General features: G+C 40.6%; 1 protein-coding gene across 2 annotated transcripts in view; it reads right to left on the reverse strand.

The window, feature by feature from the left end:
* Positions 1-18,799, reverse strand: part of TTC7A (tetratricopeptide repeat domain 7A) — a 166,179-nt gene that overhangs the window by 48,965 nt on the left and 98,415 nt on the right. For both annotated transcript variants that reach the window (XM_062490355.1, XM_062490354.1), the window contains 2 exons: positions 6,302-6,418; positions 2,398-2,495 (listed from right to left, as the gene is read on the reverse strand). In XM_062490355.1, coding sequence (XP_062346339.1) covers positions 2,398-2,495; positions 6,302-6,418 — 215 coding nt within the window. The remainder of the gene's footprint in view (positions 1-2,397; positions 2,496-6,301; positions 6,419-18,799) is intronic.

Below are 18,799 nucleotides of genomic sequence, written 5' to 3' on the forward strand. Positions count from 1 at the left end.
CCAGCCCATACTCCACTTTTTCCACTGCTGCTCTTGTCCACCTCTGCTGGGATGCTCACAGCAGTTCTCCTTAAAGCTTGCCTGACCAAATAAACTCTGTAAGAGGTTTTTGCCAGCCTGGCCCTTCTGGACTGAAAGGGGCACAGCCACATCTCTGAATCTCAGGCAAGCCATACGGTGCCCCTGGGGGTGGGCTGATGGCTACTGGAGCCACAAAAGGGTTTACCTCTAACACATGATATCCTGAGAGTGGAGATCAGCATGTGTAACAGTGGCAGGACTCTGACCTCAGGGTGGTGGGGGGAGATGGAAAAAATTCAAGTAACATTAAGACAAAACGGTATCTGAACATCTCATTATAAGGTATCTCCTCCTAAAGGAACTGCTAAAATACCTCCCCACAAAATCTGTCTCACAGAACTTTAATGTCATGCCTCAAAATACATGCAAATGTTGGCATACGTAGATATATCAATTTGTAATTTTAGTGCAGTCTCTTTCTCTAACAGCTCTGCTAGACAGAATATAAACTTCACATTTTACAATAAACCCCTCCACACATTTTGGAAATAACTCATGAAATAACAAACTGATTTTGTTGTGATGAGCTCTGCACATAAGCCATACAATATCTATCCAAATAATTTTAATGCACTGTTCTAGCATGTTTTAAGACCAAAAGGACCAAGTTTAATATTTTACATTTATGAGAAAACTGCTATCAAAAATAGAAATGTAGCTCTACTAGGCTTATAAGAACCATGGAACTCCCAAGACTAAATCACTTCAGGCAAAAGCACTATAAGATAAGACTAAATCAGAAAAAGAATGAAACAGGAAGGCAGCTGACTGATATCAGTGAATTTAGTTAGGAACACTGCTTCAGTTAGAAGATGAAGAAAATACAGAGGAATTAATCTTTCTGGCAGCAAACCTAAAATTCTGGCACAGAAAATAATTTTATTGTGGTGTAGCTGAGGGAGAGGCCAGTGTCAAACCCGGGCACAGTAACCCCCACCCTTCAGTGATGAGCCCAGAGATGACAGAGCGCCTGCGCACTACGGAGATGCTGCTGCATGCTCCCAGGGGATTTCACAATAGACAGCACTGCCTGTTCCACAGCAATGCAGAAATATCAGACTTCCTCCCTCCTTCAAAGCAGGCAGCCACAGCCCCAGCTCTGGGGAAGCACAAGGGCAAGAGGGGCTACAGCTGTACCCTCCAATTTCACCCACTACTGTCTTCAAAGAGGCTCCCAACAGGGAGAGCAGACCCAGCTCCTTCCCTTCTGCAGATGGAGAACAGCAGCACCCAGAGCCTGCAGAGAAGGGAGCCACAGAGTCCTGCTGAAACCAGCCAGTGCCAGCCCCACACTAAGGTGGGTGGTAAAACTTCAGCATGAGCTCCATTCTTGCATACATTGTGGGGGCAGCCATGTTAGCATGGAAGCCTGGATTCTCAAAGTGGAGGAGGAATGTATTTCTTGGCTAAAACCAAACTGCATTCAGTGCAAATCACTTTAGGTGCATGAAAAGCTGATTTAAAGCTTGTACTTTACATTAATAATTTGCCCTGTCTGGCAGGCAGCACCATGGCATACAGCACAATTAAGACTCAGACAAACCCTAATTCCCTAGAGATCCATGAGATTTATGTGTTAGGTTTGTTTCTTGTCCAGTTTCTGAGTTTGAGGTTCACTTCCTTTGCAAGTGTTTCTTCTACATCCACAAGGATAGGCATTTGATTGCCTAAAAAACCCTCCAAGTTAAAAGGCAAGTTTCTCACATCATCATATTTTGAGCTGGGTTTTAAAGAAGTACCAAATATCACGAGACTTATGACAAAAATCACAAGTCAGCAGCGCTCTCTGAAAACTTCCTTTCCCCCTTACTTCCAAGATCAGCTTTGATGTTTCAGTTATTTCCATCTGACTGTGTCTGTTACTGTGAATATGTATTTGCCATATAATAAAGCATCACAAGGTTTACGCACAAATCCCAAAGCAAAAAATCCCAAAGCAAATCACCATCTAATAGGAATTGACACTCTCACTCAGCTTTCCAAAACCAACAATAGCAGCTGGCTTGATCAGGACATCAAAAATGAATTAAATGGGAGGCAGGATGAGGGAGGGAATGGAAAAAAAAATTATACATCTCAGAGAGCTTTGTGAAAGAAAGCAGGAACTCCTCTCTGTGTTATGCTTGGGGAAGCCAAGGTACAGGCAAACCACAGTGACACATTCTACAGCAGAACCAGCCATGGAGGCAGACCTAGACCAGCAGCCCAGCAACACAGGTGTGTGCAGGCCCACCACCCTCTCCAGAGAAAACGAAACAATCATCTCTCACAAAAGCACGTATTTAGGACAGGAAAGCACAAATCTTGTTTCCTTACCAGAATCAGTGTCATGAGCATCTGGAAGAGTGAGATGCAGTCCATTATGCTTTTTGATTACCGGTGTTTCAGTCACACTACTTCCTTTCTCAGAGCCACTGTAAAAAAACAAAACTATGTTACCTGGACATCTCTCAGTGGAGAAACGTTCTCCTCAAAGGAGGCAGTAGTTTAGCTGCCATGGGAAGTGAAAAACCAAGGTTTCCAGTTGTGAGAAATCAGCTTATTTAATGTATTAACACCCGCCCTAGTGCCAGTGGACAGGAAGCTCAGAGACTGCCCAGCAGGGGCTCCAGGGCACATGCTGGCATTTAGTTTATTTGGCTACAGGGAGTCTGCAAATCACTGGACAAGAAACACGCTGGCAGCTGGAAGTCAGACCAGAGAAGGCCCACTAGCAAACCCACACCCAGAAAGAACCACCATCTCTTGGGCTCCTCTGCAGAATAATTTGTTGACAGACCTACTGTGCTGATGTTTTGAAACAGATCAATTACCACCATCCACCTGCGTGCTAATTTCTTCATATTTACATTCCAAAGGGTTTATTTTCTCCCCTTCCACCTTTGCTCTGTTCAAAACCAGGAGGAAGATAGAAGCTACCAGACAGCACTGCTTTATGAAACAGGGAACCTCTGCTCTATTCTGATAGACTTCTGTCCTCACAGGAGAGGCTGTACAAAGAGAAACTCACCAAAAAATAATCATGTGCCTACCAAAATATCACTTAACACAGATCTCCTGAGCCTTCCTGTCACCACATAGTCTGCCATCCCCCAAGGATCAGTGGTGATGATATCTCCTCTCATCATCCATTAAGGGACGAAATACCCAAAGGAAAAGTGACTGCCCAAGCTACTTTTTCTGGCACACTTCCAGGCCTGCAGCTCAGCCTTTGGACAATATTCCTTTCAGGAAGCAAGCTGTCAGAGAGGCATGATTGGTGTAGATGCCCCCATCTTTCAGTCTGATGAGTCCTTTGGTAGGGATTGCACAGAATTCCCTTGAATCTGCATTGATCTAGCAGAAGAATTAGCTTGGGACTGCTATTTTGTTTTAAAAACGATTATTCTGTTATTACAGAAAACAACAGCAAAAGATAAACCAAGTCTTGTCTTTCCCAGCCAACAACCTAAAACTGAAAGCCTGAAACTGAAAACTGCCTGAAACTGAAAACTGTCATTCATCATAATACCAATCATATTTACAACAGATAAATAACCTTTTATTTGGGCTTTGGGATCAAACATAATGGTTTCTGTTAATGCACTCTGAATTCTTGGGCACTGGACTGTACCAGTCTCTGTCCCTGAATGGGTCTCCCTTGTCCTCCATACTGGTTTCCACACTGATAACTCATTTGAGACTATCACATAGTAACAGATACAAGGGAAAATTAAATTCTGTGTCCTATGCCTCAGCCTTACCTAGGCAGGACTGACCCAAACGAAAGTGCCTTTGCCAGGAGCTGCTGCTGGAACTGTACAGACAGCTCTGTCTTACTCCTGTGTTTTCAGGAATAAGGCAGCTGCACTTCCAAGTATTACTTCCACGAGGCAAGTGCTACCTCAATGCAGCAGCCACCACCATGGAATCACTGTTCAGGCACAGGCTGAAACACTGGCTAATAAACTGTACTTCGAATCTAAGGACAGTTGAAGAGATTGGAAAATCCCAGGCTAAAAACCCAGTGTAATGCATTGTGCAAAACAGCCACTCCCAATGGCTTTGTTATCCCGGAGAAGGGCTGAAAATTAAGTACCTTTTAAAAGCTGCTGTACAAAGCCTTCAGCCAAGAAAGCTTTTCCATGCACCATGGAAAGGATGAATAGTAGCCAGATTATTTGCTTTCTATATACGGTCCTGGAAAGGCTGAAAGCAGGAAATCTACTGCCCATGTTTTCGAAACGCAGTTGAGACAGTGGACTAACTGATGGCAAAAATGCTGAGAGGAACACTTGGTTGAGAGATTGCAGAGGCACCAGTTTGTCAAAGAGAAGACAGGGTACTTGAACAGGGCATACGAATAGCTGCTGGGGATAAAATACTGGGCCCTGAAATACTTTTTAGTCTGTCAAAGTCACAGCAAGATTGCAAAGCCAGTAACAGGCCAGACAAATGCAACTGAAGTGCCATTTAATTGTGTAGGTAATTACCTACTGATTGAACCAGTAAAGAGTACTGGGTGCAACAGCTCTCAGCTTTGTGTAAATACAGCATTCTCTTTTGCAAGAGGCCCTAAGAATGTCTTTATCGAAGTCTCACAGATAAGAATTCCCCTTAAGTTCCTTTGCAAGCCCTACCCAGAATATTTTACATATTTGTATGGTGATACTGCTGCAATTTGCTAAATACAAGGGGCTTCCTGGGTCACTGAATCCAGTCTAAAACTGCAGATACCAAGCTGATTCTTGTTACCTTTCCAGTAGTATTTCCTAATAAAAAATACTTTATGATGTATTTTTTGAGAAAGTAAAAAACAAAAAAAAAAAGCCCTGCTGGGAATAGCAGTGAAATACATACTAGAGTTTTCAAAAAAAAAAAACAAAAAGCAAAGCGATTTGTTTTGTTTAGGCTTTTATGGCTACAGCTTATCAAAAGCCTCTCAAGCTATCACACCTTAGGTTTTTAAGTACAAGAGCCAAAGCACAGCTTGGGATCCAAATGCAATCCAAATGGCTGAACTAGTTATTTGTCTGTTTTCCAATGTACTCTCTTCAGCCTCAGGCTTGCAGCCCCCCCTTGCAAAAGTAAATCTTCCTCAGTCATAATTGTTCAGTGTGGATTTGATCAGCTTCATGAGAATTACTCATGGGTATGAAGACTGTTTATGTGAGAGGTACATGATTGAATCCTTCGCTAAGGACACTAAGGCTTAAGGAAATCAATGATTCAAGTCTGTAAGAGACCACTTCTGTATGAAAATACCTTGATTTCTGTGTTTGGTTTGCTGCTCATTAGCTAAACCAACAAGAATTACTAATAACCCCTCAAGGAAAACTTGTACATAGACATGCACCATTCTGTACATATACTTCTGGTGTTTAAAAAGCTTATGCAAATGCATACAGAAATTGGAGAACAACTCAGGCTACATCGCCCTGCTGTCTTGACTGCTGCCATCAAGCACGTTGTCCTTCCCATCAAACACAACCCCTGTGGACATTATGGGAGAGGGATCTTGGCATAATATTTCCAAGACACTCTACACTGTTACCTTGACTAGGGCAACATCCTAAGGGTTTGGGAAGGAAGAAAACCCAACTCAGTGTCTTCCACACTTTCTGAACTTCACCTTTCAGTGAGGCAGCAGATGAAAGGGAGAAAACAGGGAATGCAGCATTGTGTGAATGCAGATTTACTAGGACAAGGGAAGGGAGAAAGATGCTTCATCCTTCCTTTCTTTCCTTGCCCAGTTAGCACCAAGCTGTGCAACCAGCGTGCGACTACAGAATATGAGTTTGGCAGTGTGCCTTTCCCTTTCCCTGGCTCACTCACTTCAGGACTGTGTCATCCCCACACATTCCTGGGTGCTGCCAACTACTGCAGACTGTGAACAATAACTGATGAAAGCTCAGCACTATTGGGGAGAAAGAAAATCTGTCCTCCATTCTGGACATCCAAATATGGATAGAGATGTTTAGCCATTTGGTTCAGAAACTCGTGGTTCAAACTGCTTCTTCCATATGAAAACACTGAGGTTTTGGGGCTTTTTATTTTTTAAAATAATGGCTATTAAAATATTTCTTTTTTTCTTTTTAATCACTGCTAGAAATATTACTTATCCTTTAAACAATACTGTTTATCACCCTTTTTGCAAAATAACTCAAGTATCTAGAAAACTGAAAAAGATAACCATGTTGCAAATAACAAATTTGAATTTGCTACAGTGGAGAAAGCCTACCTGTGCTGTAAAACACTGTATACCATCTGCCACATCTGCAACATATGTCTGCAGGTCACCAGAGCCTCTTCAGGTCCTTTATGTATCCATTCCAGTTTTACTTTGGTGAAGAGTAAGCTGCAAGACAAAAAAGAATAACTCCTATTTTATTGGCATCTCATGAAGGTAGAGAATCCGGTGAGATCCCGGCAGGCAGCATTTTTACTTGCTTTGTACATACAGTAATAAAAGAAAACACCGTAGCATGAAACATTTCGTTTGGCTCAACTTTGATTCCCCACAAGGAGATGAGAGGATTAACAATATTCCTCAGCTGCAGTCAAATTTGCGTCACAAAGCTGGCAGGACAGTGTTAAAAGCAAAACATTGTAAAGCTAACAAGGTGAAACATATACTGAGTCTCATTTTATTTTGGACAGCATTAAAAACGGGAGAAAAAAGAATTGCCATAATGCATATGCCCAGGCTGTTTTCTTAGTCTGGCATCTTCTTATAGCACTGGCTTATATAATAAATTTCAGACAAAAACCCCAGCACACTTAACACACACAGATAATTATGTAATGCCTCACAGGAAGGAAATGCTTTTTCTTAACCCCAGCTGGCGCTCATCTCATGCCCCTAGGCAAGACAGCTGATAGCCTTGTACATTCTTGTTCTAGGTAGTGTAACTGCTGCTGCTATTCTTATACCTAGAGAAGATGTACTTGCACACACCACTGGAATTCAGCAGAATTGGGTCACACAGAGGTTAGAAGACAGATTTGGCAATGACACAACCTACCACTTGCTGCCAGCATGGCTTTTAACACCATCCTTCACTACTCCCATTTTATCTTAATTGTGAAGAGGATTTATTTCTTTTATATTAATGCAAACTTACCTTTCTGCTTTAAATGCTTTCATGAAGTCCAATATCAACACAATTTAATTCACTTGATATGGCTAGTAATTAATCCACTAGAAGCACATATGTGTATATACATGCATACAACAGCTGAATGTTAAAAATCCTAAAAACAGTTTTGTGAATGTGACCTGCAGGCTCCGGAGGAATCCAAACTACTTCACAATGAGGTAAGAGCAACTGCACATACAATGTTAGAGAAGAATTTGCACTTGGAATAATTAGAACTCTACTGCCAAGACTGTGTTGTGTGTATCTCCAGGCATGTGCTAAAATGGCAGTTCCATTTGGCACTAACAGATGTTAGAGTGGGCATTTTTGATTTGGGTTTCTTGTTTGTTTGTTTGTTTTTTCTTTGGGGGGGTGGGAATGGTAGTGACCAAAATACAACCCAGCTGTATCAACTGCTATAGTGAAGTCTGCTCATGGCTGCTGCTACAATTTCACCTGGTAGAACAAGCATTCCACTAAATTCCTCAGGTACAAACTTTGACTAGGAAAGGCATATCAAGATTTGTAATCAAGGGGATTTGTCTTTACCCTTTACTATTTTACATCCCTACTCTATGTCTTTGATTTCCTTGTTACTGGTGTGAGCAAAACAAATACGGGTATGAACATCATTTGCTCTTAGAGATGCTGACCCTCTAAGTGAGAAGAAATGCCTTTATGATTCAGGTATTTGAGGCTAAAACACAGATGGATCAAAATTTTGCTGGGATAAAGATGAAACAGTGGATGGATGCACTATTAATAAAAAATAAGTCTGAATTCAAATGAGTGGTTAGCAACGGAAATGGCCAGCAATGCCTGCTGCTCTGTATTCCCAGAGAAGTGGGCTCCTAAGAGCAAAGCTTGTTTCAATACAACAGACTATAGAATCAATCACTTTGGTATAAGGAATACATATCAACATTAGGAAGATGGGAAGTTACACCCTGGAGTGTAGTGGCATTGAAGGAAACATGAAGTTCCTGAGCAGCAATGCAGTTAAAAAGGTCAAACAATCCTCAGCATCCATATACAGAAATGTAATCAGGTAGGAGCTGGAAGATGTGGCTATTCTTGATCAGAGCTTCAGCAAGACACTTGCTATAGCTACAGCTCCTGTTGATAGTTCTTGCTCTTTGACTCCAGAAGATGACTAAAAATGGGATACAGTTCAGGAAACAGTTATGCAAATGATCTGAGGGCTAGAAAAATGTATTTCATCAAAGGCTTGAGGAGCTCAGTTTATTTGCTTTAACCAATAAGCAGCAAAGAAATTGTTTTGCCCCAGCCTGAAAGCATCTACATGAAGTCTCTCCTTGAGTCTTTGATGTAAAAGAAAAGATACAGAGAATTGAAGAAGTTGTTGGAAGGTGAAACTAGTCAAATGGAAATTTGTAAGTGCATTCACATAACTATCAAGGAAAATAATCGTTGCAGCAACTACCTTGTGTGAACAGTAAATTCTGCAGTCATTAAAGCCTTTTCAGCAAGGCAGGATAACATCTGGAAAGCAATGGTAGTGTACAAATAGAAGCTGTGCGTTTGATGCATAGTCTGATGAGTGTTTCTTTGGGCTGCACTGTGCAGAGGGGTGAGACTGCTTCAGCTTCTTTCTGGAAGTTATTCTATTAAAAATACTCTTATAGTTCCAGAAACAAGCACATTGAATGATCTATGCTATTTTAAGCATACAGAATAATTTTAAAACCACTATAACTTCCAAAATGAAAGACTTTCTAAAGCACTGTACAGCCCTCCTTGCAGCAGAAGAATGGTGGTCAAGAAGACCAAGGCCCAGAGACCAGTTGTATTACATCCCAGAATAACGCCACGTTTCTCAACATGGTAAGATACCACTCAGTATTAATTAAATCAAAGAACCTATTAACAGTCAAACTCCTGGACAGGAGGGTTATATTGAAGGCTCCTTCTTTTTACATTAGTAGGGACATAGATGGCTTGTCAGCAGGCAAGTAAAATCACTACGTAATATCTTTATACATTGCAGGTAAGCATTAAAAAGACAAAGCAAGCATTTCATCACTCTGCTGTTTACTGCTTACTGTGAGTATATGTCAACTGCTCTGGATGAAGACACAATGTTCTATCTCAGCAGAGATAGAGAGAACAGCTAATGAAAATGGGGAAAACACAAGTCTCTCAGAAGAACTTAATGAAGCCTCAGCACAATAGTATGCTGAGCTGTAAGGCACAGGCACACTACAGGATCTTGGAGATACCATGCCCTACTAGCTGTTGTGGCAATTCACTTTGGGAGTAGTGTTATCCATGTTACTGTACAATCTTATAATGAACCAAACCAAAAGACAAATTGGAAGAATGTAAGAAGCAAGAAGAATCAAACCATACCAGTGGCAGTAGTAAACAAAGCAATTAAACATGAAAACTAAAAGGTGTAAATACAATCAGGGTATCAGGCTGCATGTGTTATGCACTGTTAGTATTTTTCAGTTTCTAACAAGCTTTGTAACAGTGGTAAGTAAATACATGGATTAAACAGTGAAGCAGTATCACTTACCTTAGGATTATAATTTTATTACTGAGCTAGAACTCTTGCTATGCAAAGATCTAACAAATGTTGTGTCCTATCAGTGTCTGCACACAATTTCAGGGGCATAAATAAAAATTATTTATGCACAGATCTCACCTTATTGTATTTCTTAATATCATTGTACACTTGTATGATGCTTGTAGCATTAAGCAGTGTACACTTTTTAAAAGATTCAGCATATAAAAACAGCCCAAAGATTACCAATACAGTCATTGATAATTCTATTAGCCTGTGGACACAAAACCAGATTTGGGCTAAACCAAGTATATAAATTGCTACTACATAAGCATAGGAAAACAGAAAAAAAATCCACAAATCATTCTTGTAATGTGTATGATTTCAGGGACAGTACCAAGGGAAAGTAACTTCATACAAGACTCTAAGCTCTCTCTCAAAAGAGGTTTTCTTTCGTGCTGCATATGGACAGTATGCAAAGGCTTTTTTTCTTGAATAGAATATCAGGTTACTGCCACAATAAAACACACCCATCTCTTACTCTATCACATTAAGTCTGGGAAATTAGAATATGGATATAGTTGAATTTGGTGAGACCTTAAGTTCAAAATGAACTAAAAATGAGGTTTCCTAAGTATCAAAACTTCAACAGTATAAAGTACCATATCACTGTAATATATCACACTTAGACAAAAAAGGTGAAGACAGGAATCTTGAAAGACCTACAAAAATTTTCAGAAGCAAACAAGCTGCTTTGATTGATTTCAGAAGGCATTCCACATTTGTCTTCATAAAGACTGCTTTCAGTTGTTTATACTCATGATGTCTCAAGCCCTGGCCAAATACATCTATCTAGCACTTCCAAGAGTCTTCTAATCCTACCTGGCTAAATGCTCAGCTTTTAAGCTCTTTAATATTACCCATGAAGAGGCAATTCTTTCCCATCTCTGAAAATTTAATTACTGAGGTTTAATAGCTAATATTTATTATCAGATCTCACAAGTGCATACGTATACTATAAATGCTTATGAGCACATCTGTGAAAGTTGTAAGTTGCAATAACCAATTTACAGTTTTATGGATGCTCTAGGACTTTAATATGATTTATTAAACAGTTAATTATTGTGACTTTTAAAACCTGTTTTAACATTGAGTTCTTAGTACCAAATGTTGCCCTTGTACTACACATTTATACAGTATCATGGTGGGATCTGTGTCTTATTACTTGACAAGCAATAAATAACGCCAGTACTGTAACAAACAGTAACATCTTCCACTAATTTCAAGGTTAAGAGACTAAATTAGGACTAATGACTATTATGCAGTCATTTGTCTATATATTTTACTATTTGCTGTCTGCTTAAAACCCCTTCAGTTTTTGAGAGCTTGTCAGCAGTTTCTCAAAGATCTACAGAACACAAAGATCTGTCTTCGAGCTTTACTAGATCAATGCTGTCACTCCCCAAAGTCTTTCATTATTTACCCAGATCTGACTACCTACACACACAGCTGCTGGGTTATTTCGGATTCTGAATGCAAAACAAACCACCAAAACATGCAGCAGTGTATCTTAATTCACCAGACAACCACGTACATTAGCATGAGGCTACCGACCTTCTCCAGCTGCTATGTGTACTTTGTTCCTCTATTAAAGGATGGGATGCATGTGCCTGCTGGTTTGTACAGACATTTCCTCAGAGACGGAAACCAGTGACAGATCCAAGAGCAGCAAACACAATTCCAGCGTCTGGGTAATGGGGCATGGAGCAGCACAGTGCCACTGAACAGCAGTGACCAGCTCACCCTACCACCCCTCTGAAGCCCAGATACATATTCACACTAGAGACAATGAAAAGCAGGGGAGTGTCCCAGCCTGGATGAGTGGAGGACCTCAGCATGCCCTCTGATGAACTTCAAGGTGTGGATTCAAACCCCCTACACTCTGAGCTTCTTGAATCAGATTCTTCTCCTTTAAGGTAATGGATACAAAAGGAGGATAAAGGTGACTACAGGACACAAACTGATCTAACAGAGCTGGAAAGAGGATGAAAGAGACAAGAGAAATGATCAAAGTTTTGGAATGCTTTTGATATACAGAGATAGTAAACAGACTTCTCAGTCCGAAAAAGAGTCTGAGAAAAGAGATGACAGATTTATAAAATCATTAATAGCATGAAGATGATCAGGAAATAAAAGCAATCTCTTGTTTCAAAGAAAGAATATCCAATAAGCAATCAAACTGTGGATTTAAAATGAGCAAAGTGCTTTTTCATACAACACAAAAGTAAAATGCAACACCCATTGCTGCAGGATACTTTGGAGCAGACACAAATATGTTCAAAAAGGGTTCACAGATGACAGGTCCATCAAGGGCATTAAAGACATTTTAACGCAACCTCTGGCTCCTAAAGCCTCTGAGCCACCTCTGGCTCCTAAAGCCTCTGAGCCAATGTGCTGACAGAAGCAGGGATCACGTATGAGGGGTAGGATCATCCTACTGCTAGGTTTCTGTACACTTTTCCCTGTGCATTCACCAGATGCCCTGCTGAAGCCACATAAGCCCTTAGTTTGATCAAGAATGGCTACTTTTACATTTTGACACAGCAGGAACAGGACTGCAGCTCATGTTCTTTTTATAACCCAGACTGTCTATCTTGTTTTATCTGGAACTGTGGTATCTTCACAGAAAATCAGTTACTTAGTTTCCCAGTTATTGAGTCACCTGTTTGGTGAGTCACCTAAACAAGTCAATTAGATTATGGATATTCTTTCACTATAACTATTATGGTTTCATCAACCCTCCTAAAACACCTGCTAATGCCCTAGTCAAATTATGAAAAAGAAAAAAAGGAGGCAAAACTGGGGAGCTGCTTTTTATCTCCCGTATTTTTGTTGATAAAATCAACATCAAAGTTGCTGTCTTCTCAAATAACTCTGTGTTTTTTGCTGTCTCCTGACATTTAAGGGCACATTCTCTAGTTAAATTAATGCCAGCAACTCTGACTGCAACCTCCTTTTATAACTTCATGCCGTGCAATGTTATCTATCACTTTCCGAACAAAAAAAAAAAAAAAAATTGATCATATACTTTTACACACAGTCCTAATTTTTATGGCTCCCTGCCCAGTTAGCCCCCAGTATGAACAAAGAAATAAAAACAAGAAATCTGTCACCATGCCCGAAGGATTAGTGACTTCATCCTCCTAACTCAGGGAAACCAGCAAACTCAGAGCTGTCAACTCCTCCTTTATAAGAACACCCTGCTCTGAGACCAGTCCTGCAAGACAACAGCAATTCGGCTAATGTTTCTCCACAAACAATACAGGCTACAGCACAGGGTGAAAACGACTTCCAGTGTGGTAGACCCTAAACTATTTAAAAGTTAACACAATAGAGACAATTTGCTATGCTCAGCCTCTTGGCACAAGGCACCTAGAAGGTTTTTGTTTATAGAGGAGGGGGGAAAACACAAAAAGAGGTGATCAGGAAAGCCAAGACCAAGGCTGCAGCTGTAGGAGGAGACTGCAAAGCAAAAGCAAGAGAGCAGCCACTGGCATGGATCAAGCTCTGGATGTTGTTTTCTTGGACTGCATCCTCCTGCAAGCTGAAGCTTGCACCTGATGGCAGAAGGATCTCCTGTCTGCCAGACTAAGGTCCTGCCCATGGACTATGCTGCATAACTCTACACAGACCCAAATGCCACTTCCCAAGACAAATGTGTGCAGCCAGCCCAGCAACCACATGCACTTATTTCAGCATTCATGTCCATCAGATTTCATTTCTGATACAGAGAGCAAATATGATACTATGAATACTTACGTGGTCCATTCAGAAAGCGCCCCTTAATCAAAAGGGCATCTTGTAACAAACCTCCTTTATCTGCTAAACCCAGGCTGGTTGTCACTTGAAGGAAAATAAACAATTAACTAACAGTTTGGAAAAAACAAGCTGATTTCCTTGGAAAGAAAAAAAACCAAAAGACACTGAAATTCTTGAGCTTCACTTGTCTTCAGTATCAAGCCTTATCTAGTCACACCCAAGAAAAGGAGAAAAAAAAGGTGATAAGAACTATTGTCTTCGTTCCTTTCACTTAAGTGATTACTTTTGAATGCCAGACTCGTGGTATTTTGCTTTCTAGTAAGTAGGAAACAAACTGTTCGAAGAGCTGATAAAAATGCTTGTCTCAGCGGGTTACACAGAATCCACAAGTGATACACCTGAAAAGACTTCTAATCTCCCTCTTTGATGAGGAATTGCCAACAAAACAATTCTGTACTATCACAAATCATCTTTATATCAGTCCACATCTTGCCTGAATAAAAACACACAATAATTTCCACAGTTTTAAGTTTTACAGCAACACCTGCGGAAAAAGTTCCCAGTTTTTCTATGAAATGTGTTTACAATAAATTTTTATTTGCAATATAAAACTAGGTATCTTTTGTAAGAACAGTGAATTAAATTTTACCTTGTAACAATTCAGAAGATGTTAAACTGAGGTTTATTCTGCAAGTCTCCCCCGGCATTGTTTTGTTCTCTGACAGACCTACGTGGAATATTTATTCCCCATTGTGCTGGACACTGTTATGAATACATTTGAAAACCAGAGCCAGGTCTTGGGCATTTAAGGCTAGGAGCTTCGAGGTCCACCTCCTATTTAATTTCAATCCTGAATTCAGTAGGAGTTCAATGCACAGCTTCTCCATCCAGCAGACCCAAGCCCTCAAACTTGAACTCAAGTGAAGCTGCGGTGCAGAGTCTCACTTGTGGTGGAAACAAACACCTACATGGCAAAACACACGTCAGTGCAATCTCAAAGTTGTTCTGAGAACACAGTCCACTGCATTCCACCCAGGGGGCAGCGTGGCAAATATCCTATGGCTCGGGCTGGGGACCTGGGAGAGCCATGCTCCACACCTTGCTGTCTCACATGACTCCTTGGCCAGTTTTGGGCAAGTCGATCCAGGCCACTGTGCTTTAACTCTTCCAAATGCAGGGCAGATAACAGGAATGACCTTTGCAAAGCATTTGGAGAAGTAGGACCTTCATCCCTGCCTGTCCCATATCCTTTACATTTAATCCCTTAATATGGGTGCTCTGAGCTTCAGAGTTATTTGTGGACAGGAAGAAAAGAAGGTTGAGTTCCTCCGTAACTGACATGACTTTTAAAACATTTTCTCATCAGCTGGGCCCAATTCTTCAGAATTTCATCAGATGTGCCCCTCAACAAATTCAGTCAGCCCTGATCAAAGAGGAATTCATTTGGAGGGGCAGAGCTGAGAACTATCACGCTGCCACAAACACTGGAACAACTCTTGATTTACAGAAATGAAAAAGGAAACCAAGACTAGGGTCTCTCATTGCTGAGCAGAGATCCTCCCAGACAAGAAAAGAACATTAACAGACTAAGCTGAATATTTAACATGCTGCCAGTACTTCCTATCTCCAAAGACTGCGGAACTGGATGCTTCACTTACACTTCTAAACTGTTGTATTTTTCATAAAAAGCCTCTATTATGTGTAGCTTAGGCTGCTTATAGAGGAAAGGACACCAGGACTCTGGCTCATAAAGTAACATTTGACCTCAACCTCCAAAAGTCACCTCAGCGTCAACCAATAACATAGCTTCCTTTTGGAAATGTATGTCTCAATCCTGATCCATGTATTTAAAACCAAATGAAATACCTCCTAATTAACCTACTATCAAGGTAATAACAAGTGATAGCATACTCTTATTATGGATGTATAAATTATGCAACAAAATACTGTAAAGCAGAACCCCATAAAGGATTAATAAAACATTTCTATCCAACCCGACATATTTATGAAATCTTGCATGTTACTGATACTTGGAACCAACACTCTTAAACTGCAACATGCCCCCACTGTATTAGTAAATTAGAACCGCACAAAATCTGGCTTTGCTATACAAACAATAGGCATAAAATAAACTTTTCTTTTTCAAATTACATTGTGCAATGTTGGTAAACAGACCTCACTCTTTTAATGATTTTAATCTGGAGTAATATAATTTATGCCACTTTGGCACTACTACAGTAACACACTCAAAGGCCTCCATCTTTAAGCATGAGTCCTGCTGAAGTCAACAAGAAACCAATTATTCCTCTCCTTAAAACTTAGCGTGTGATTAAGAGCCTTGGTAGATCCAGGTCTTTATGAGGAGAATGATCTCTCCTAACTGCTTAACTTTGCAGAGGACAAAGTATTAACATGAGTAACACAAGAGGGGCCAGAGTTTGCCGATATTCAGCGTGCACTGACTGCACATCTCAGCAGGGTTGAAAAAGCCACTGAATTTCATGACAGAATACTGGTTGTGGGGCACATACGGGCATGTTTCGACCTAGGTTCTGGCTAAACCCATCATATACTTATGACAGTTCAGAGGAAGTGCTTTTTTACAAGATGAGCTTGCTCTGCAAGATATGAAGGAGCAGGTTTATATGCCAGCCTGAAAAAATATAGGAAAACACACGGTTAAAAGGTGGAAGAAGTGACAGAAATGAAGACAGACAAAAGCCCCTTCATTTCTGAAAACACCCCAAAGAAACCCAACCTCAAAAACAACTTCTAAAAAAAAACAACCCCAAACCAAAGAAACCCACAGTATCAAGAACAAACCTGCATTTTGGTAAGTAGACAGAAAACTGCTGGCTTCACCAAAGAAAATTCCAGAGAAAGAAATTACTATTTTGCTACCATCAGGAATCCTATTTGTCTAGGCCTGCAAAGCAAAACCTCGATGTTAACTGCAGCCTATGTCAGCACCAGGCGAACACAGTTAGTGCAGGAACAGCAGCAGGAAGGCACAGGAGCATGACCTTTAAAGCAGAGATAGTGACCAGTGTACAGACTCAGATCTGTACTTCAACAGATGTGCTGAAAATCAGCTACTGCAGTTTCACTCAGTCCTTCACTGGCATGACTGAGCTAACCCAGCAAAACCTGTGTTACCATTTGGCTCAATGCAGTACACTGTTGAGTGTTTCCGCAGACTTGGTAAAATCAGGCAAACAAAACTGTATTTATCGTAGTGCTGGGTTGCATTTTCACCACAGAGTGTTTTGAAGATGCATTAAATTTCCTTACAAAGCTCTTACTTTATAATTCCTTCTCACTTTGTACAAGGCTAATTGCAGAGTCAGGACTTGTGGCCCCTAATCCCTGTCAGTCTTAAAACCATGCAGATTGGCTTTGGCAATGGTAGCACTTTTTGTCATGTTGTTGCCTCTCCACCAGTAAAGATTCCCCATAGATCTCACACAAACAGCTGAATTGATACTGTGATAGCTCTCCTTAACCATTACTCAGATATAAAAACTCAGAATATAACTGTGAACAGTTAGGTTTGTTTCCAGCCATCTTCTTCCTAATAATTTCCCAACTACACACATCAAGCCAAGGACATTGCTGACTTACAGACCCAGTTCCATAGTTTGCATCCTTGACTACTATTCCAGTGTTAGGTTTTCCCAGCACAAAGCTGTGCACATTTTAGCTAAACATGAACATAATTCAGGATTTTGCAGGCTGTACATTAAATGTGAAGCCTTAATCCTTAATTCTGATGTAAATTTGAACTGCACTGTTGCACACATGGCTCCAGCAGGTACACCTTACACTGTACAACTCAGCTGAGTCACTGCTCTCAAGTAACAATCAGCAGTCTCAGCCTGTCAGACACCTAGCAAATTTCAATTAGAACTGCCAATAAAAAATAAAAGCCTTGAGAGAAAAGTGAGGAATATATATGCATGGTAAAGGAAAAAAAACCCAAAACAAACCAAAACCAAACCAAACCAAATCAGAAGTAAAAAGAGAATCCATGGCTGATTGAACCTAAAATCAGATTAATGGATTATTTTTCTGCAATATACTACATCCCAATGTGACAGGTCTTCCAGATGTGCTGAGAGAGATGACACAGTATTATACATCTAAAGCACTGCATATGTGATTAGAGAAAATCCTCTGAGAAAACATGCATAGTAATTACATTTTAAACATTCAAAAATATTTGGCCTTCTTTCAGTAACAGTCTGAGAAAAACACCTTAGTGTAAAACTGCAAATACAATTTAAAGGCTGGCTGGAATTAACCAGGTCTGACTGCTGAAAAACAGGTTGCATTTTACAGCACAGTGCAGGTGACAGGATTACTGGTTTTTGGTTTACTTTTGTGTTCTTCACCCACCCACAGAAGGCGGGTCTTTTTTGAGACACAGTCCAGCACTTAGCAACCACTGACCTTTACGAATTTTTACACAACAGTGCTTTCAAAATTGAACTCTGTTCCAAAATTTAGACCTAACAGCTGTAAGAGAGCAGGTAAAAAAACTAAACATTCAGGGTCTGACAGTGAGCTGAAGGTAATCAGCTCTGTTCAACTGAAATGAATGGATTTTTATCTTTTTAAACCAGCTGAGGATCTGGCACTCAAGCTTCAAGTCAGAAAAGTTCAGGCAGCTTTAACTCCCTAGAAATGAGAATGCATCAGATAAACACAGAAATGAAGTGCAGGGTTAGTGCAGTTTGATCAGCTTGTATCAGCCTACTTTATGCCCTTAAATGAATAACTCACTTGCAGAATTCTAGCCCTCCATACATCCATAAGGATTCTGCAACTGAAAAGAAGAAAGGAACAGAAGTGATGATGCATAGCAAACTCCAGCCTTTCAAAGGGAAGAGTCCTATGCTTTCCTTTCTCCTGTGTGGAGAGAAAGTCCATGCAGAAATGCCCGGCTTGCATGGGCTGCCAGTGCTGACCATGGAGCAGCCCTGCAGCACAGCAGCCTGAGGCCAAACTCTGCACCTCAGCATCTCAGGAAGAGGCTGGACTGCACTCACTGACATCTGAACACAAGGAAATCTCCATGTTTATACAGTGTTACATATCCTGTTAACTCGGTGCAGGGCTCTGCAGAGTGACAGGTCAGAGCACACTAGGATAAATCAGAAGACTGTATTTATAATCTGTGCCTTCTGAGAAGTTTGCAGCATGTAACAGTTTTTTCTTAAACCTGAAGGGGAAGAACAGATATCAACCTAAAAGC

Source organism: Cinclus cinclus, chromosome 3, assembly GCF_963662255.1.
Source record: "Cinclus cinclus chromosome 3, bCinCin1.1, whole genome shotgun sequence".
NCBI classification, from domain to species: domain Eukaryota; kingdom Metazoa; phylum Chordata; class Aves; order Passeriformes; family Cinclidae; genus Cinclus; species Cinclus cinclus.